Raw genomic sequence first — 22,035 nt, 5'->3', positions numbered from 1 at the left:
GTGACTAGCAGCCTTGTCTTTCCTCCTTTGGTACTATTTGTGCTGTACATAATAGTGTGGATCTGATTACTGTCTTGATCATTTTGGATTTTATTTTTACTGATCCCTTTCTGTTGTATATAACACATTGGACAAAGGTAAAACAAATGACATGATGTCTTGTTCGTGACAGTTACTTAATTACTTATTTGTGTTTTTTTTTTTTTTTTTTATTAAAGTCTGATGTGTTTCTGTTTGTGCTAATGTTAATATGCATGTGACATCATTACTTATAAATTATAGCAAAATCTAGAGTAAGGAAGAGTCAAGATATGGAAATTGAAAAGAAAGAGAAAAATTTAAGTTGAAAATAAAGTTGTACTGAAAGTGAACAACCATGAATCACTTTAATATTTAACTGTATACATAAATACTTATTGGAAACCACAGTGGAAATTTAACTTATTACCTGTATGTTATCTGTCAAGTACCTTTACTCTTCATTTGGAAATAGCTGCGATTATCTCTCTGATTTGTTGTTTCACTAGTAGGTCGAAAGTTATCAACATTTGATAATTTTGGAAGATTGCAGTTTTGCCTTGTTTCATAATTTGTAGGGTTTTATCATTTACACTATAATCAAGGCATTTTCTTTCTCTGTCTCCTCCCCCCTTTAGTCTGTAATTTTTTTGATAAGACATCACATGTTTTTGCTTAATGGTAATTTATTATGGGAAGCTAAAACATACATACAGGAAAGATTATAACAATGAATTTTTGTTTTTGGTCCCAATATTTATTTTTAGCATTATGTTAGTTTAGTTATAAAAAAAAAAAAATCTATTTTAAAAGATGAAAATTGTGAAGTATTTTTAGTGAGAATAACGTCATATAAATAAAAGCAAAATTTTTTTCTGGAAAATTTGAGGAGTATTTATTTTGACTTTTCACATTTTGATTTGGCTTTAATTTTATTAGATTAACAGAAATTTTTGTGGATTTCATAAAGGAAATCAAGACATCGCACCATTTTGTTTTAAAATTTTAATTTATAATCCATTTAGTTTTAATTTATAATCCTGGCATAAAGTTGGTGAATTAGCAGTACTCTAATGTTATAGGTGGGATGAAGGTTGGAAGGAAATAATAAATTTATTATTAACTTTCACTTCAGTTTAAGGATTATGAAGAAACTCATTTAAAAAGAATGGAAATATAGTTGTTTATTCACTTCATTTTAAACATTTCACTTTAGGCCCCCACAAAGTGAAAATCACTTTGTAGATGGTTGAAGTGATCTATCCATGTTTTGACTTTATTGTGAATTCCAGCATTTCTTTTCATTCCTTTTCATCTTTTCTCTCCTCCTCCTCCTCTATCTAATATCATTTGAGATATGAGACACAACATTTTTTCCACTTTGAGAATACAGCTTTAATTGATATGGTGTCTGGTTACTAAGCATCAAACTAGATTGTAACTATGCTAATACTTAAGACCTGAAGGTAGTCTGAATAGAAGGATGTTGGAAATCTGCCACTCTTATGGAGATTGTTGGATTATAGCCCATTTGTTTGTTCTGAGTTTTCCATCATTGACTGGAAGAATACTTAACCCATAATTAGTCATGCAGAGAATTGTTATATCTCTAATGCTATACAACACAGTCAAAGTGACACAATTTTGAATCAGCAAGAAATAATTCAAAATTGTTCTCTTTTTGATGCCACCTTTATTTTCACTCTATTGTGAACACATCTGTGAAAAATCCATTTCTTTTATGTTAAAATGTGGATTTCTAACAATTTTTTTTGAAAATAAAACCCCTTCTGCTGTACTTTAGAACACTTGTTGGAAAGCAAAATGTAAATCAGAAAACCACTTCAATGGCTGGACAACAACCATTCGAAAAATGGAGGCTCTAGAGTGAAACAATTGAAGTTGCTGCACAAGCATCAACCATCGGATAACACCGAGCTACTTCAGTGTCACAAGCTAGACACAACTGTTTGAGATGCTGTCATTTATCATGAAGCTGGCAAACTTCAATATTTAGATTTGAAAGATACCACTCAACACATACATACACATACACTTTTGTTCCCCTCACTATTAGGTTTAATTGATTCTGCATTTTTTGTTTGTTTGCACAACAATGTTTAATTAATATTAAATTCTGCTTTATATCAATAACTAAAAGCCCTGTCTCTTTCTGACAGCCATTTGCATTTTCCAAAAATAGTGCTATAACTAATTGCCTATATTGTGAAAAAAAAATTCTTTTCATTTCAGTGCGAAAAAAAAATCAAGAACTTTGTATATCTCCTCAAACAGTTAGTCTACTTCTTCCTTGAATTTATTCAAACTGCTCACTCCTATAACACCAGATGCAATTTTGTTCCCACAATCAACTACCCACTGGCTGAAGACAAGTTTCTGCACATCTGTCCTGCAACTATCCTCAATTTGAACTTAGCTCCCTAATATGCGGCGCCTCCGTAGCCAGGTGAGCAGGAGCAGCAGTGCGTAGCACATGCTTCTTGATTAGACCGGGGTTTGAGCCCATGACCACCAAATACGGAGGATGCGGAAAGGTCAGGGAATGACCACCGCATATCCCCGGAGCAATATGGCCTTAGTTGCTAATGCTCCTAAAAAATAAATAACAAACAAACCCTCATATGCATAACCTGAGCAAGAGGAAGGATTCCATTGGCATTGAGCTTACTCAATCCATTCAGAGCCTTAAGCATCTCAGTCAGATCTCCTTGCAGGTGTCTAGTCTCCAGACACTGCAGTTTACAGAATGGAGCCTTTCTTGCTAAGAGCACCTTTTTGTTCCCCTCACTAATATTGTTGCTTTTATTTGCATCTGTTCCAACAGATCCACATTCTTCCACAATACATCCTTTAACAGTACATCAGATATGGCCTAACCATTGTCTTAATACAACAGGATAATGACATCCTTACCTCTACTGGCAAAATTCTAACATATCTTTGAGAAAACCTGATGGTCTGCCCTGACAACCTACCTGGGCTGCTCAGAGAACTTCCTATCTGACTGCACAATTGCCTCTAGGTCTTTCATTCTCCACTATCTTGAGCATGGTACCACACAATTGGATGGGTATATGGGTAGCAGTAATCTGGAATTAATGCTACCCATGTGAAGTGTCTTGCATTTGTCAATGTTAAACTTCGATTGCCACTTAGCCCATCTGTCTGATTTTTCTGGATGTTTTTGCGGTAGCGTATTACTGTCATCATCCTGTCAGCTTTTTTGTCATCTGCAAATTTAGGTATCAATCCTAATGTCTTCATAAATATCATTCATATACACAGAGAACAACAATGGGCCCGGTACTGAACCCTGGGAAACTCCACTAATAACATTTTTCAAAGAAGAGTAGTGCCCGTTGATAACAACTGTATTTTCCCATTTGACCATCCCTTTATCCAAAGCAGTAACTTGCTTTTAATGCCACACTTTTCCAGTTTATACAATAGTGCTTTATGTGCAACAGTAGCAAAAGCTTTTCTGAAATATATAATGTCAAAATAATTTTTTTGCTTCTAGTTCTTTTGTCATTATGTCAGTATCCAGTCAAATTGGTCAGACAAGACCACCCCTTAACAAATGAATGCTGCTGTATAAATGCATTTCTGTGCAGATGGTGCTACATTATTTCTTTAACCAGTAACTTCATTATGTCCTGGAATAGACGTCAAGCTAACAGGTCTGTAATTACTCATGTCACCCATTGATCTCCCTTTGTGAATTGGGAATACTTTCACACATCTCACATTCCTGAATTCGGTGATGCTCTCATAATTATGACTAAAGTTTTGCTGAGCTCTTTTGCTGCTTCCCTTAATATAATTGGATAGATCCCATTCAACCCAGGTTCCTCTTAGCAGGTAACAATGTTTCTTACACTTTATTTTCAGTTATCACAAAATCATTTTAAATTCCTGTTAGAATTTGATACACCTCTGGCATTCCAATCTTTAACAAATTCCTTATGTGAATGCAGATGCAAAATACCTATTCAGTCTGTGAGCAACCTGAGCAGGTTCATCAACAATTCAACCATTCATATCTAACGGACCAATGAGATTCATCTCCTTCCTTCTAGTATTTACATAAGTAAAGAAGTCTTTGCTGTTTGTCTTTCCATTCTTTGCCAGAGACTCCTCAATCTGGCTTAGCTTGCCTAACCTCCTTTGTAACTTTATTGTAGACTAGTTTATATCTACTGTAGGCTTCTATACCCACTGATAATTTATATGCTTCTCATGCGGTCGTCTCCTCTGCCATGAATGTCATCTATACAGCTGATGTCCATTTGGATCTAGCTTTTGAACAGTATCTCTTAATTGGTATAAAAAGCCTAGTAGCTTCTATGATATTACATCCCTGAATACTTCTCACTTTTATCATATGTTTCCACTGCATAGATTAATCATTAGTTAAGTTTATAGGTTGTGCACTGTGAAAGAAATGGAAACATTCATTTAAACTAACAGAAATGGATTTTGTGTAAGAAATGTAACTGAAGATTGCAGTTGTTTGTCTTACTGTGTTATTGAAAATGTTCAAAAATTTTAACATCTGTACAAAAACATTTTTTTTTTTTTTGGAAAAGTAGAGTATTGGATAAATAATAGGATAACCAAACAAGTTTACAGAGTTGCACCCTTTTTGACTCTTTCTGATTTTAGTTTAATTTGAAGTTAATCTTATAAAAAAATAAAATAAATAAAATTCTGGTATGTGTACTTAAAAAAAAAAAAAAAAAAAAGGGAAGTACATATGATTTTTAGTTTATTATAGATTAATATATTTGAAGTGAATGAAGACTAAAATTAATAAATAATTTCATTCCACTATGAGACTGTAAGATATTTCTCCTTATAAGAAGAAAGTTATCATTTGATATTATAATATCAAATGGTAATTAAATTTTGTAAAAGCAGTATAATATAATATATTGCTTGTTTTTCTTATTACATCTTATCAGTGAATCTTATTGTCTTTCAGTTTTGAACTGATTCATGTGATAAGGCAATCAACACTATCAGTGGTGTTTCAGTTATTTAAGCTGGAGTTCTACCTTTTTACCTGCTGATCACCTCTCACATCAGAACAATGAAAAGGTAGGAATAGCATTGCAGTTTAGCATTGTGATAATTTTTCATGACTTATGGTTCTTATAATTCAAAATGGTATAAAGAAAAAAATGAAAGGCAATTGTTATATGAAATTATGCTGATAAAAATTGAGAAATTTATACAATTCTGATATCCTCTAATAGTGGCTTCTTTTCTTTTTATTTGGTTGTTAATAAACTTAATTATTTTTCAACTAAGAGTACAGATTTGATAAAGATAACTTTAGTATATTAACTAACTTGGCGTATTAAAAGCATTTGAGTACGTATATATGAATATTTCATTTCCATTTAGATTTTTCAAAATATTCTTTATATGATGTCGGATCAGGCAGAGTGCTATTGATTTTATTTATTTATTTTTAGTTGATTAATAATTAGAAAAATGTAGTTACTTTATTTTAAATGTTATACTTTGTAAATTTGCTTCTTATTATTATATTTTTTGATAAAAGTTAAATTTCAGTTTAATTTTTTAACCCTTTGAGAAAAAGCTTTGTAGATTAAACTAGTATCAGTGGTGATACTACACTGATCAACATTTCTTCAGTAACAAAAGTTATTTTGCTCTTATATAGTTGCCAGTTGTTTTTGGCTTTGTATTGACATATTCTCTATTATTGAATTATTGGCTTTTATTACCTCTACTATGATCTAATTTTTTTAACATGAGCTCATGGACCTTGCCCAGAGTCTCTTACTCTCTGACACCAGCCTGCCTGCATTACAAATATAGGTTGCACATCAAGTGTATAAAACTATTTACTACATAATATAAGATAAAAATATACTATATGTGCCCAGTAAAAATATACACAAGGTTATAGCGTGAAAGCAAGTAAAACTTTTTAAACAATTGCATCCTTTCTTTATTAACAGCTATGTTTTTCATATATAAATCATATTTAGAGCAGCCAAATTAACTGTCATCCCAACTTCTCACCATCATATACCTTTGTGAATAACACTAATTGTTGAATTCCACAATGAGTGCGTGCGCATACACATGCACACAAAATCCTGAGTACTTTATGCAAACCTTCAATCACCAGGTGTTACTACTTCACATGTTAGCATTAGCATTAGTAGAGGCATTTGATGCAAGAAAGCAAGCTTATGCAGCATCAGCCAAAAAAAAAAAAAAAACCCACTTCCACTTCACCCCTCTGTTCGTTCAAAATACCTGTCCAGCTGAGCCTTAAACTTATTTAGGCTATCAACCTCCACCACAAGGGATGGAAGTCTGTTCCACCAACCAACCACCCGCTGGCTAAAGGCAAATTTCCGCACGTCTATCCTACATCTGTCTTTCCTCAATTTGAATTTATGCCCTCTCAGGTGATTATTCTGAGCTAGAGGAAGAATCCCATCAGCATTGAGCATGCTTAAATCATTCAAGGCTTTATACACCTCTATCAGATCACCTCGCTGGTGCCTAGTCTCCAGACACTGTAATTTGTAAAACTTAAGCCTTTCTTCGTAAGAGCACCCCTTTGTTCCATTCACTAATCTTGTTGCCCTTCTCTGTACTCGTTCCAGCAGCTCTACATCCTTCTTGAAATGAGGCCTCCAGACCTGTATACAGTACTCTAGGTGTGGCCTGACCATTGCCTTATACAATGGAATAATCACCTCCTTATCCCTGCTGGAAAAATTCCTGTATATCATTGACAATACTCCATGAGCTACTCTTGCCGCCCGTCTGCACTGCTCAGAGAACTTCATATCTGCCTGCACAACCACCCCCAAGTCCCTTTCATTCTCTACCACTGTCAGTGTAGTACCACAGAGTTGATACGTTGCTCTGGGGTTGCTGTTTCCCATGTGTAGTACTTTACATTTGTCAATGTTAAACTTCATTTGCCACCTCTCAGCCCATCTGCTCAACCTTTCCAGATCCTGTTGCAGCAGCATGGTGTCAGTAGTGTCCTTGACAACCCTGCTAACCTTTGTATCGTCTGCAAACTTGGACATTAAGCTTGATATACCATCGTCAATATCATTTATAAATACAGAAAACAATAATGGACCCAACACTGAGCCCTGAGGGACTCCACTAATAACATTAGTCCACGACGAGCAGTGTCCATTGATTACCACTCTCTGTCTTCTCCCCCTCAACCACCCCTTTATCCATAGCAGCAATTTGCTTCCAATTTCACACTGCTCCAATTTGTGTAGCAGTCTTCCATGTGCAACAGTATCAAAAGCCTTTCTAAGATCCAAGTATATAATATCAGAGTTATTCCCTGCATCCAGTTCTTTTGTGACTGCATCATAGTATCCAATCAAGTTGGTCAGGCAAGACGTCCCCTTAACAAAACCATGCTGTGTCTGAGCTATAACTGAAGTCTTGTCTAAATGATCCTGCAGTGCTTCTTTAACCAGTGCCTCCATTAATTTTCCTGGAACAGAAGTTAAGCTCACAGGTCTATAATTACTTGTGTCAGCCTTTGATTCTCCTTTGTGAATTGGGGTCACATTTGCACATTTCCAGTCTATGGGTACCTTCCCTGAGTCCAAGGAAGCTCTCATAATTATGGCTAAGGGTTTGCTTACTTCCTTTGCTGCCTCCTTTAATATAACTGGATAGATCCCATCCACCCCGGGTGCCTTTCTTGTGTTTATCTTCAACAGTTTCTCCTCCACTTTACTCCCAGTTATTTCAAGATTCTGTAGCTTACTGCTAGAGTTGAATACACCTCTGGCATTCCCCTTGCTGAATAACTCCTCATTGTGAATGTCGATGCAAAATATTCATTTAGTTTGTTAGCTACCTGAGCAGGATCATCAACAGTTGACCCATCAATATCAAGTGGACCAATCTGATTCATCCCCTCCTTCTAGAGTTTACATAAGTAAAGAACTCTTTGCTGTTTTTCTTTGCATCCCTTGCCAAGGATTTCTCGTAATCTGCCTTCGCCTGCCTAACCTCCTTTGTAACTTGGTTGCATATCAACTTGTATCTATCATAGGCTTCTGTGTCATGTGTTAATTTGTAAGTATCCCATGCATTTTTCTTCTCTGCCATATGCCTCATTAGTTCATCTGACATCCATTTTGGCCTAAACCTTGAACAATATTTCTTAGTTTGTATGTAAAGCCTAGTAGCTTCCAAGATAAGTCTTTGAATGCTTCCCATTTTGAATTTGCTGTTGGTAACATCATCAGTTGGTCCCACTGTATAGAATTTAAATACTGTCAAATTACCACAAGTACCAATTACTTGTGGCAATCCACAAATCTACATAGTGTTGGTTATTGTAAAAGTGATTTTTATGTAAAAAGAAGGTAGCTATTCGTAAAGAAAGGAACCAGTTTTTTACTTGGTTTGTGTTTTTATTTTTATATTATAAAATAAATGGTTTTGTACATTTTATTTGCAATATTTTAAAGTACTTATACTTTTAACAGAGGTAGGTTGTGTTAAAAAGAAACAAGGATCCTCTTCCCAATTCATAAGCGTGTTTTTTTTTTTTTTTTTTTTTATGCAATGAGATTGTTTTTAATTGGCCTTAGAGAAATATTCACGTTTTTCATTTCCATAAATGTTATTGTAATTTTAGTTGTTTACTTTTAAGTTTCAGTGTACTAAACATTGTCAAGTTTTTTTTTATTTTATGCAGAATGCAAAAAAAAAAAAGTTTGCTTTTTATGCAGGCAATATAAATTCACAAGTTCCAGTCTATATCTGGGAAGTTAAAATTCCCCATTATAACACAATCTTATTTACGTTTAGCATTAGTAGAGGCATATGATGCAAGAAAGCAATGTTATACAGCATCAGCCAAAAAAAAAAAAAAAAAAAACTTCCTCATTCACCCAGTTATTCACTCCAAAAGTTTGTCCCCTTCTTCCTTAAATTTATTTAAGCTATCAACTTCCACAACAACAGATAGAAGTTTTATCCAGCAATTAACTACCCGCTGGCTAAAGGCAAATTTCTGCACATCTGTCTTTCCTCTATTTGAATAGAGGAAACTACAACTGTCTTTCCTCTATTTGAATTTATGCCCCCTTAGGTCCGTTATCTGAGCAAGTGGAAGAATCCCATCAGAATTCAGCGTGCTCAACCCATTCAAGGCCTTATACACTTCAATCAGATCACCTCGCAGTCTCCAGATGCTGCAATTTTCAGAACTTAAGCCTTTCTTCATAAGAGCACCCCTTAGTTCCCCTCACAAGTCTTGTTGCCCTTATCTGTACTTGTTCTAGCAACTCTACATCCTTCCTAAAATGAGGCTTCCACACCAGTACACAGTACTCAAGGTATGGCCTGACCATTGCCTTATTCAAAGGGATAATCACCTCCTTATCCCTGCTAGCAAAATTTCTGTATATCATTGACAAGACCCCATGACCTGTTCTGGCAGCCTGTCTGCACTGCTCTGAAAACTTCATATCTGACTGCACAATTACTCTCGGATATTTTTCATTTTCCACTACCCTGAGTGTAACACCACCCAGTAGGCATTTCTCTGGGGTTACTTCTACCCATTGCAGTATTTTGCATTTGTCGATGTTAAACTTCAGTTGCCACTTCTCAGCCCATCTGCCTAACTTTTTCAGATCCTGTTGCAGCAGCATACTGTCATTACTGTTATTAACAACCCTACCAACCTTGTATTATCTGAAAACTTTAATATTAAGCTTGATATACCTTCATCAATATCATTGATAAATTTACAAAACAACAGTGGGCTCAACACCGAACTAATGTCCATGAAGAGCAGTGTCCATTGATTACCACTCTGTCTTCTCCCACCAACCATCCTTTTTATCCATTGTAGCAACTTGCCTTTAATGCCATACTGCTCCAATTTGTATAGTAGTTTTCCATGTGCAACAATATCAAATTTTTTTCCTGAAATGCAAGTATATGATAGCAAAATTATTTTATGCATCCAGTTCCTTTGTGACCATGCCATAATATCCAATCAAATTTGTCAGACAAGACTTTCCCTTAACAAACCCATGCTGTTTGAATACTGGTCCACTATTTCTTTGTACAGTTGATTGTTGTATTCATCAGAGTCATTAGGTCTATAACACACTCCTACTCTCAACTTTTCTTTCCCAGTGCTTATGTCACACCAGACTGACTCAACATTGCACTGTCCACCCATGTCAACTGGATGCACTTCCTTAGATTTTGTGTTTCTTAACTAACAGCATAACCTCTCCTCCTCCCCTTCTATCCTGTCTACCCTTCCTGTTCTCCAACATTGTACCCCCTAAATTCCAATTCTGAATTCCTTATATCTGTGGGACACCACATCTCTGATATCCCAACAATATCTGCTTTTGATATCTTCACCAGCACTTCAATTAACAGTAGCCATAGGCAGAGGTGAAAGTGATTCTTGCACTGCTTCTATTCGAATGAGCAGCAGCCAGGAAAGCAAGGTGCTATGAATTTAAAGGACTGCAGGGAGTCATCATGGAACAAGTAAATACATGGGTTGTGTTAGGATAACTAAGAGTAAGAAAAGGTGCATGTACACCAATGATAGGAGTATTTACTATACTCCTAGGTTTGGTGTACATGGAAGTATACTCCTAGCAAGTACATGCTAGGAGTATTTACTATACTCCTAGCATTGGTGTACATGCAAGTATACATGCACCTCTTCTTACTCTTAATTACCCTAACACAACCCATGTATTTACTTGTTCTATGATGACTCCCAGCAGTCCTTTAAATCCACAACACTTTGCTTTATAGGCTGCTGCTCATTCCAATAGAAGCGGTGCAAGAATCACTTTCACCTCTGCCTGTGGCTACTATTAATCTATTAGTCTGTGAATTCCTCCAAACTAGCAGTTTACTGATCCACCTAACGCTGTCTTGATAGCATCAGCAGATATTCTTGCACCCTTTCTATTTAAGTGTATCCCATTCCTGTAGAAACGATCTGTCCTGTTAACAAGCACAGACTGCACTGAGAAAAATTCTACTCCACGAGCCTTGCACAATCTCCAGGGCCAAATTGATTGACAAGGCTGTCATCACATACTCCATCCTACCTTGACTGGGCAGAATTGCAGACACTTTCAACTTCAATCCTAACTCACAAGTAGTTGTTAAGTAAGTCCACAGATCTCCAACTCTTAATGTCATTAGTGCCAATGTGTACAACAGCATCACACTTTGTGCCTTTCAAAGGTGATACCTGCTCTACGTCATAAATTTTTTGCCCTAGCAGATATACCCTGGTCCTATTCCACCTATCCTTTTTGCAAGATATATTTCCCTTCTCCTGGACAAAAGAGTCACCAACAATAACTGGCTTCTATGGAACCAGTGCATTCTGTCCTGAAGATTGCCACTGAGTGCCTGATGCACAAGAGTGAACTCTGGCATTGAGTTTGGCAGCTGAGAGCTTGATGGGTCCCCCATTTTAATTCCTTTGAGGGCATTTACCCTACTGTTCAAACTCTCATAGACACCCATCAGAATGTTGAGTTGGGACCTAATTTCTTCACACTCTGCACCTAGCAAAAAGACATTCTCCATGGCTAGACCATGTCCTGTCTCACAAGTTGCACATTTCTTTAGGCTGTGATACAATGGAGAATCTCCCTTTTCAGTTAGGCGCCTCCGTAGCCAGGTGGGAAGGAGCAGCAGTGCGTAGCACACGCTTCTTGATGAGACCGGGGTTCAAGCCCATCACCACCAAATACGGAGGATGCGGAAAGGTCAGGGAATGACCACCGCATATCCCGGAGCAATATGGCCTTAGTTGCTAATGCTCCTAAAAACCAAATAACAACAACAACAACCCTCTTCGGTTCTCCCTTAAGCCACATCAGTCCCCATATTTTGTGCACTTTGCTTTGCTGCTCTAGTCTGGGGCATGATTTCGGTTTAAATACAATGTAATTAATTAACAATGAAAATTAATAAGGTTAATAAATTTAATTGATTAATTGACTATACTATACTTGACTATACAATATTATACTAAGCTAATGCAGTGATACATATTTCATTATATAGTTTTATGTTATACCTTAGCTATCAAGTTACACTATACCGTAACGATCACAATGTTTTACACTATTAGCTGAATAGTGTACAACATTGTGATCATTATTAGCTAAATACAAAAGATATATGCCCAAAAAGTGATTAAAACCTGCAAAATTCTATTTATTATAATTAAACCCTACTATTCTTCTGTGCTACTAGTTACGTGCTATAATAGTACCACCAAAACACTGATACGATAGCGGTATGAGTAGTGAGTTGTAACTTACAAAATCATTAGTTAAATTGAAAAAGTAAGCTAATCAATGCTACTAAGCCTATTTAATAGATTTGTAAAACACAAATTAATACTTTAACTATGGTAATCAAAATACGGTCAAATTTTCTAAGAAAACTTATCCGTTTGCAGCAGCAGCTCCAGAAATCTGTTTCCACATGTTCAAAGTTTTTGTTAAAATGTTTTGGTGTGACTTCAGGGAGATGCAAGTTTCTTCAGTGATTTAATACAAAATTTGCATTGAGACACAATTTTATAATTTCTGAAGTTGTGGGATGTTTAGTTTGCATTTCACTCTTGACAGATTCCCCACCATATTGTACATTCCCCACCATACACTATTTTAAGATCAAATTTCACTTGTGGTTCTTGCAATTTGCACAGTTATTCAGTGCACTGTGACATACTGAAATACAACATGTGAAGACTGCTGTAAGTGATTGAAGAGCTTACTACATGGAAGTAAGGTTGGTTGGTTATTAGGAGTTTTATGGTGTATCAGCATGTAAGGCTATTGTGTGCCAAGTCTAAGGTAATAAAATATAAAAAAATATATAGGAAATATGTAAAAATATAAAATAACATATCTAGTTAATATATTATAAACAAATATATGGCATAAAACATTTATAATATATTAAACATTAAAGCAAACTAAATAAATCTATATAAATTAATCAGTTGTAAAAACCTGAATATATCTGACACATTGTCATCGTCCAATAAAATCTGCCTGAGTGTATAAGGCTCAGACATGTGGCTAAAACATAAACGGTGTTCATTACTAAAAAATGTGCATTCTACTAAAATATGATGAATAGTTAAAATTGCTTTACAATGTCTACACACGGACAATCATCAACCCTTAAGAAATACGAATGTGTCAGGTGAGAATGTCTGGAAGTAAGGATGAGACATGCCTAAGCATATTAAATGGGATGCATATAAATTATCAGGCAACACAGAAGCCTATGGCAGATATAAGCTGGTCTGTAATCAAGTCACAAAGGAGGTTAGGCAGGTGAAGGCAGATTACGAGAAATCTTTGTCAACGGATGCTAAGAAAAACAGCAAGGATTTCTTTACTTATATAAACTCTAAAAGGAGGAGGATGAATCTGATCGATGGTTTGACTATTGATGATCCTGCTCAAATAGCAAACAAACTGAATTAGTATTTTGCATTTACATTCACACATGAGGAGTTATTAAGAATTGAAAATGCCAGAAGGTTATAAAATTGTAGCAGGGTGCTTAATGATTTTGCAATAACCGAGAGCAAAGTGGAGGAGAAATTGTTGAAGTTAAACAAAAGAAGAGCACCTAGGGTGGATGGGATCTATCCAGTTATATTAAAGGAAGTGGCAAAGGAAGTAAGCAAACCCTTAGCCATAATTATGAGAGCATCCTTGGACTCAGGTGAGGTCCCCACGGACTGGAGATGTGCAAATGTATCCCCAATTCACAAAGGGGGATCGAAGAGTGACATGAGTAATTACAGACCAGTTAGTATAACTTCTGTTTCGGATAAAATAATGGAGTCACTGGTTAAAGATGCATTGCAAGATCATCTAGACAAGACTGCAGCAATAATTCAGGACACAGCATGGGTGCGTTAAGGGAAAGTCGTCTGACAAATTTGATTGGATATTATGATGTGGTTACAAAGGAACTGGATGCAAAAAATAATTTTGATATCATATACTTGGATTTCAGGAAAGCTTTTGACACTATTGCGCATGGAAGACTATTGTACAAATTGGAGCAGAATGGTATTAAGGGTAAGTTGCTACAATAGATAAAAGGAAGGTTGAGTGGGAGAAGACAGAGGATGGTAATCGATGGGCACTGCTCTTCATGGACTAATGTTATTAGTGGAGCCCCACAGGGTTCGGTGTTGGGTCCACTGTTGTTTTGTATATTTATCAATGATATTGATGAAGATATATCAGGTTTAGTGTCGAAGTTTGCAGATGATACAAAGGTTGGCAGGGTTGTTAATGACAGTAATGGCAGTGTGCTACTGCAACAGGATCTAGAAACTTTGGGAAGATGGGCTGAGAAGTGGCAACTGAAGTTTAACGTTGTCAAATGCAAAGTACTGCATATAGGTAGAAGTAACACCAGAGAAATGTACCAACTGTGTGGTACTACACTTTAAGGTGGTAGAAAATGAAAAAGACCTGGGAGTAATTGTGCAGTCAGATATGAAGTTTTCTGAGCAATGCAGACAGGCTGCCAGGCCAGGTCATGGTGTTTTGTCAATGATATACAGGAATTTTGCTAGCAGGGAAAAGGAGGTGATTGTCCCTCTGTATAAGGCAATGGTCAGGCCATGCCTTGAATACTGGGTACAGGTCTGGAGGCCTCATTTTAGGAAAGATGTAGATTTGCTTGAGCATGTACAGAGAAAGGCAACAAGATTGGTGAGGGGAATGAAGGGATCCTCTTACCAAGAGAGGCTTAAGTTCTGCAAATTGCAGTAGCTGGAGACTAGGCACCTGTGAGGCGATCTGATTGAGGTGTATAAGGCCTTGAATGGGTTGAGCATGGTGAATTCTGATGGGCTTCTTCCACTTGTTCAGATTATGAACCTAAGGGGACATAAATTTAAATTGAGGAGAGACAGATGTAGAATAGATGTGTGGAAATTTGCCTTTAGCCAGCGGGTGGTTAATTGTTGGAACAAAAAATCTGTCATTGTGGAAGTTGATAGGTAAATAAATTTAAGGAGGAACTGGACAAACATTAATGGTAGTGTCAATTTTTTTTTTTTTTGGCTGATGCTGCATAAGCTCATATGCTTGCTTTCTTTGCATCACATGTCACTATTACTACTACTACATCATGCTTTGCTTTAGTATGCTCTGTCGTCTCAACCCTGTGGGGAATCAACAAAAAAAAAAAGCCTTGCTCCTCAAAAGAGAGACTTCTTCTTCAATGGGTTTCCTCAGCCTACAAGTTATTTCTGGTTAGGTATTTTTTCCTGCCATAAAGTTCGGTTGAAGGTGTCTTGGTCGGTTTAAGCCTCTGGCTGTCCTGCACTCCCGTACTCCATCCATCCATGTCCTCCTAGGTCTTCCTCTTCTCCTTCTTCCAGGAGGTATCCATTCCAGGATAGCCTTTGGATATCTGTTTTCTTGCATCCGTTTTACATGTCCATACCATGTTAGACGCTTTTCTCTGATGGTGTCAATAATAGTCTTTTTCACTTCCATTTTTTCCCTTATGTCTTCATTCCGTTTTCTGTCTCTTCTAGAAGTTCCTGCTGAGCGTCTCCAAAAATCCATTTCTGTGGAGAGCAATTTGTTTTCCGCTTGCCTATTCAATGTCCAGGTTTCCGCTCCATACAATAAAAGACTTTGTACAATCGTTTGAAATATGTTTCTTTGTTTTATGTAGGATATCTTTGCTCCACAGAACAGAGTTTAACATGCTGAAAGCCTTTCTGCCGTCTGTAATTCTCTTATTGATCTCTGCTTGGAATGATCCATCACTTTGTAAGATTGATCCCAAATATTTGACTTTATCGACTTGTTTGATTTTAAAACCTGCAATATTTAGAACGTGTCCTGGCCCTGAAGACAACATTTCAGTCTTGCTAAAATTGATTTTTAGACCCCATTGTTTATATTCCTCAAACAATTGACAACATGCATACTTTGCATCTTCTAAGTCTTGTGCTATCACCACTTGATCGTCTGCAAAAAGTAAATTGTGAATATAGGTGTTCTTATTAATCGGCAATCCCATTTTATTACATTTTTTTGACCAGGATCTTAGGCAGATGTCGATATAAATTTTGAAAAGTGTTGGTGACATGCAACAACCTTGTAATAAGCCTTTTGAAGTGTAGAATTTATTATTCCTGTAAATTGCCTTAATAATGTTAATCAGCTGTCCATCAATATTTGCCTCTTTCAGCTTCCCATAAGAGTTTTCTTGGAACACTGTCATGTGCCTTTTCAAGGTCAATGAAAATCATAAAGATTTTTTTTTCCTTTTGATTGGCATTTTTCAAGGATCTGTCTTACTGTTGAGATATGATCTATACATGACCTCCCAGCTGAAAAACCACTTTGTTCTTCTGATACCTCAATTCGGGCTTCTAAATGGTTCCTGATCCATTTTCCAAGGATCTTTAACAGCGGGTTCAGGACGCATATTCCTCTGTAATTTGAACAGCTTTTCCGATCGCCCTTCTTATAAATTGATGTAATATATCCTGTTATCATTTCTTTCGGTATTTCTTCTCAGTATACTATTTAACAGTTTTTGTATCAGAAGAGCCACTCCTCTTCCTCCGTATTTTAGAAGTTCCATGTAAACTCCTCCAGGTCCAGGTGATTTGCCATTCCTTCCTTCCTTTAGCAGGAGTTCCACTTCCCTAACAGAAACTTTTAAGCCCGAGTTTTCTACACCAAAATCCTCCATCGTCCTGAACTCTTCCCAGTCTTCTTTTAAAAGTCCTTCATAGTACTCCGTCCAGTCTTTCAAAGGTATTAATTGCAAACCAGCATTGTGTTTATTCTGTTTTCTCAAGTCTTTAAGGACCTTCCATGATTCCGCTGATTGCTTGAAGCCCAATTTGCTATTAATAGTTGCACATTTCCTTTCCCATTCTTCATTTTTCGCTTATACTACCAACTGATTGGCTATTTTCTTTTTTTTCAACATAAATGTTCCTATATGCATCATTCCTATCACCCAGCCATTTCTGATATGCAAGTTTCTTTTCTTCTACAGCAGCTCTTACTTTCTCTGTAATCCAGGTTTTTTTGGTCCTCGGCTCTTCTTTTTGCCTAGGATATCATGAGCTATTTTTTTAACAGTATTTTTTTTTTTCTCTCAAAAGAGAGACAAAAAAAAAAAAAACAAACATTAATTCATTCATGTTATTAGTAACACCTTAGTGAATGGAGAGTATCATTTGATGCTTGAGGTCTTATAGTAGTAGTAGTAGTAGTAGTGGCACATGATGCAAGAAAGCAAGTGTTGGAGCTTATGCAGCATCAGCCAAAAAAAAATCACACCATTCCCTCCAAATGCCTGTCCAGTTCCTCCTTAAATTTATTTAACCTATCAACTTCCCCAACGACAGATGGAAGTTTGTTCCAGCAATTAACCACCCGCTGGCTAAAGCCAAATTTCCGCACATCTATTCTACATCTATCCTTTCTTAATTTGAACTTATGTCCCCGTAGGTTCGTAATCTGAACAAGTGGAAGGATCCCATCAGAATTCAGCGTGCTCAACCCATTCAAGGCCTTATAGACCTCAATCAGATCACCACGCAGGTGCCTAGTCTCCAGCCACTGCAATTTGCAGAACTTAAGCCTCTCTTCGTAAGAGAATCCCTTCATTCCCCTCACCAATCGTGTTGCTCTTCTCTGTACATGCTCAAGCAAATCTACATCCTTCCTAAAATGAGGCCTCCAGACCTGTACGCAGTACTCAAGGCGTGGCCTGACCATTGCCTTATACAGAGGGACAATCACCTCCTTTTCCCTGCTAGCAAAATTCCTATATATCATTGACAAAGCCCCATGACCTGCCCTAGCAGCCTGTCTGCATTGCTCAGAAAACTTCATATCTGACTGCACAATTACTCCCAGGTCTTTTTCATTTTCTACCACCTTAAGTGTAGTACCACACAGTTGGTACGTTTCTCTGGGGTTACTTCTACCCATATGCAGTACTTTGCATTTGTCAAGGTTGAACTTCAGTTGCCACTTCTTAGCCCATCTGCCCAAATTATCTAGATCCTGTTGCAGTAGCACACTGCCATTACTGTCATTAACAACCCTGCCAACCTTTGTGTCATCTGCAAACTTCGACATTAAGCCTGATATACCTTCATCAATATCATTGATAAATACACAAAACAACAGTGGACCCAACACCGAACCCTGTGGGACTCCACTAATAACATTAGTCCACGAAGAGCAGCACCCATTGATTACCACCCTCTGTCTTCTCCCACTTAACCATCCTTTTATCCATTGTAGCAACTTACCCTTCATACCATACTGCTCCAATTTGTACAGTAGTCTTCCATGCGCAACAGTGTCAAAAGCTTTCCTGAAATCCAAGTATATGATATCAAAATTATTTTTTGCATCCAGTTCCTTTGTGACCACATCATAATAACCAATCAAATTTGTCAGACAAGACTTTCCCTTAACAAACCCATGCTGTGTTTGAATTATTGCTGCAGTCTTGTCTAGATGATCCTGCAATGCATCTTTAACCAGTGACTCCATTATTTTACCCGGAACAGAAGTTAAACTAACTGGTCTGTAATTACTCGTGTCACCCTTCGATCCACCTTTGTGAACTGGGGACACATTTGCACATCTCCAGTCCGTGGGAACCTCCCCTGAGTCCAAGGATGCTCTCATAATTATGGCTAAGGGTTTGCTTAGTTGCTTTGCCGCCTCCTTTAAAATAACTGGATAGATCCCATCCACCCCAGGTGCCTTTCTTATGTTTAACTTCAACAATTTCTCCTCCACTTTGCTCTCATTTATTACAAAATCATTAAGCACACTGCTACAATTTGATAACCTTCTTCCATTTTCAAACTGTAATAATTCCTCACGTGTGAATGTAGATGCAAAATACTCATTTAGTTTGTTTGCTATCTGAGCTGGATCATCAACAGTCGAACCATCGATGTCAAGTGGACCAATGATATTCATCCCCTTCTTTTTAGAGTTTATATAAGTAAAGAAATCCTTGCTGTTTTTCTTAGCATCTTTTGCCAAAGATTTCTCGTAATCCGCCTTCGCCTGCCGAACCTCCTTTGTGACCTGATTACAGACTAGCTTATATCTGCCACAGGCTTCTGCGTCACCTGATAATTTATATGCATCCCATGCGTTTTTCTTCTCTGTCACGAGTCTCATTAGTTCATTTGATAACCATTTAGGCCTAAACCTTGAACGATATTTCTTAATCGGTATATAAAGTCTAGTAGCTTCCACGATTAATTCCTTGAATGCTTCCCACTTAGAATTTACTGTTTGTAACATCGTCAGTTGATCCCACTGTACAGAATTTAAAAACTGTCTGAGACCACTGTACTCCCCTTTACGGAAGCAAAAACCCTTTCCTTTACCCCTGACGGTAGTTACCTCTTTGAGTAAATCCCACTTCAGCACACTGTGATCATTGCCACCTAGTGGTTCCTTTATCTGCAAATTCTTAATACACGAATGATCACTGCTGATAACCAGATCAAGAGTGTTACTTTCTCTGGTTGCCTCTCGAACATGCTGCTGCAGAAAACAATCATCCAATAAATCCATAAAAGTCTGACTAGTGTGTGAGTGCCCAACCCACAAGTTCCAGTCAATATCTGGGAAGTTAAAATCCCCCATTATAAGACATTCTGATTTACTGGCTCACTCTATTTCTCTGTACAATTGTTCATTGTACTCATTCAAGTCATTAGGCCTATAACACACTCCTACTCTTATTTTTCCTTTCGCAGTGCTTATCTCACACCAAACTGACTCAACAGAGCACTGTTCATCTATATTAACTGGGTGTACTTCCTTTGATTTTATGTTTTTCTTAATTAACAGCATAAAACCCCCTCCCTTTCTGTTCTGTCTATCCTTTCTGTACACATTGTACTCCCCAAATTCCAGTTCTGCATTCCTTATATCTTTGTGACACCACGTCTCTGCTATCCCAACAATATCCGCCTTTGATGTCTTGACGAACACTTCAAATTCATCAAATTTATTTACTATACTTCTAGCATTGGTATACATGCAAGCATACATGCTCCTATGCCTATTCCTTGTTACCCTAACACATCCCATATACCCAACTATTCCATGATGACTGCCATCCGTCCCTGAAACCCCCAACACCCCTCGCTCCAGGTCGCTTCTTATTCTAATAGAAGTTGTGCAAGAATCATCTTCACCTCTGCCTGCGGTTACTGTTAAACTATTAGTCTTTGTATCCCCCCAAACTAGCAGTTTTCCGACCCACCTAACACTGCCTCGATAGCATCAGCAAATATTCTTGCACCCTTTCTATTTAAGTGTATCCCATCCCTGTAGAAGCAATCTCTCCTGTTAACAAGTACAGTCCAGGCTGAAAAAAATTCTACCCCTTGAGCCTTGCACAATCGTTCCAGGGCCAAATTGATCGACAAGGCTCTCATCATGTACTCCCTCCTATCGTGTCTGGGCAGAATTGCAGACACTTTCAAATTCAACCCTATTTCACGGGTTTTTTTCAACAGTGACCTGTACTTGTTGAGTAATTCCGCCGGTCTCCTACTCTTAATATCATTAGTGCCAACGTGTACAACTATATCACCTTTGTGCCCTTGAAAGATGATATCCGTTCTACAACGTCATCAACCTTTGCCCCTGGCAGACATACCCTGGTCCTGTTCCACCTATCCTTTTTACAAAGGATGTTCCCCGTTTTCCTGACAATAGAGTCACCAACAACTACTAGTTCCTGTGGGACCAGCGCATTCTGCCTTAGGGGTTGCCGCTGTGTTGCGTGATGACCAAGTGCAAGCTCTGGCGTTGATGTGGGCAGCTGAGAGCCTGATGGGCCCCTCAATTTAGATCTTTCGAGGGCATCCACCCTGTCCTTCAAACTCTCATATAGGCCCATAACAACGCTGAGTTGTCGCCTGATTTCCTTACACTCCTTACATCGCGCACACACAAAGACATCCCCCATGGCAATATCATGTTCCGTTCCAGAGAGTTCGACAAACATTTCACAAGTTGCACATTTTTTTAGGCTGTGATGCGTTGGAGAATTGCCCCCCCTCAGTTCTCCCCCGAGTCACAGCACTCCTGCCACTTTGTGCCCGTTGCTTTGCTGCTCTAGTTTGGGGCATGGTAGTTTAAATTAATAAAATCAATAAATTAAATGTCAATAGTATTTGAATAGAAACTATTAAATAGAAATAGTGAAGCGTATTACTATATAATTATGCGTTAGAGCTACCTAGCTACCTCAATTAAAAAATTTGAATTCCCTACCACTATATCCAAAAACAATGGCTACAAAAATGGAACGAAATAACGGTTTTACCTATCGTAAGTAAAATCCACAAAAACTCTTTATCTAAATTAAAAATAAAAAATAACCAGCGTAACTGTAACTATATGACTACATATTAAGTACAATATAAAATAACAATCATGTAAATAAAAGGCAAACACTTATCGTTTTTGCGGAGCCTGTAATGACTGTAGATGGTGCAAGAAGGTGCATTTTGTGGGTTTCTCCTCAGAAGAGAGACAGAAACATTCATTTATTCATATATGTTATCAATTATACATATTCATACATGTCATCAATCACCCCTTCAATAAATGGAAACTGGAGATCATTTGGTACTTGAGAGGTCTTGTGACTCGAGAGAGAGAGAGAGTGAGAGTGTGTGTGTGTGTGTGTGAAGTCTAACAAGAACAGTTTTTCTTCTGGAGAAGGATTTATTGGCAAAGTCCTTGATTAGATGTTATTTATCTCTTGTCTAATAATTTTTTTATTTCCTAGTTCAAAATTTCTCTGAGGTAAGGATTAGGAATTATCTGAGGTCTAACAGAGGAACAAAAACAGCCTTGT

At 37.3% G+C, this 22,035-nt stretch overlaps 1 protein-coding gene across 1 annotated transcript in view; it reads left to right on the top strand.

The window, feature by feature from the left end:
- LOC150078108 (beta-hexosaminidase subunit alpha-like) overlaps positions 1 to 22,035 on the top strand; it is a 165,183-nt gene that overhangs the window by 5,655 nt on the left and 137,493 nt on the right. Inside the window, exon 2 of the mRNA XM_090385061.1 lies at positions 5,024 to 5,139. Coding sequence (XP_090241187.1) covers positions 5,132 to 5,139 — 8 coding nt within the window. The 5' untranslated portion in view covers positions 5,024 to 5,131. The remainder of the gene's footprint in view (positions 1 to 5,023; positions 5,140 to 22,035) is intronic.

The sequence above is a fragment of the Mastigoproctus giganteus genome, chromosome 11 (assembly GCF_048544385.1).
Source record: "Mastigoproctus giganteus isolate SK-2022 chromosome 11, ASM4854438v1, whole genome shotgun sequence".
In the NCBI taxonomy this organism is placed as follows: Eukaryota; Metazoa; Arthropoda; class Arachnida; order Uropygi; family Thelyphonidae; genus Mastigoproctus; species Mastigoproctus giganteus.
Note: the sequence above shows the minus strand (reverse complement) of the source record. Positions and strands in the feature narration are given on the sequence as shown.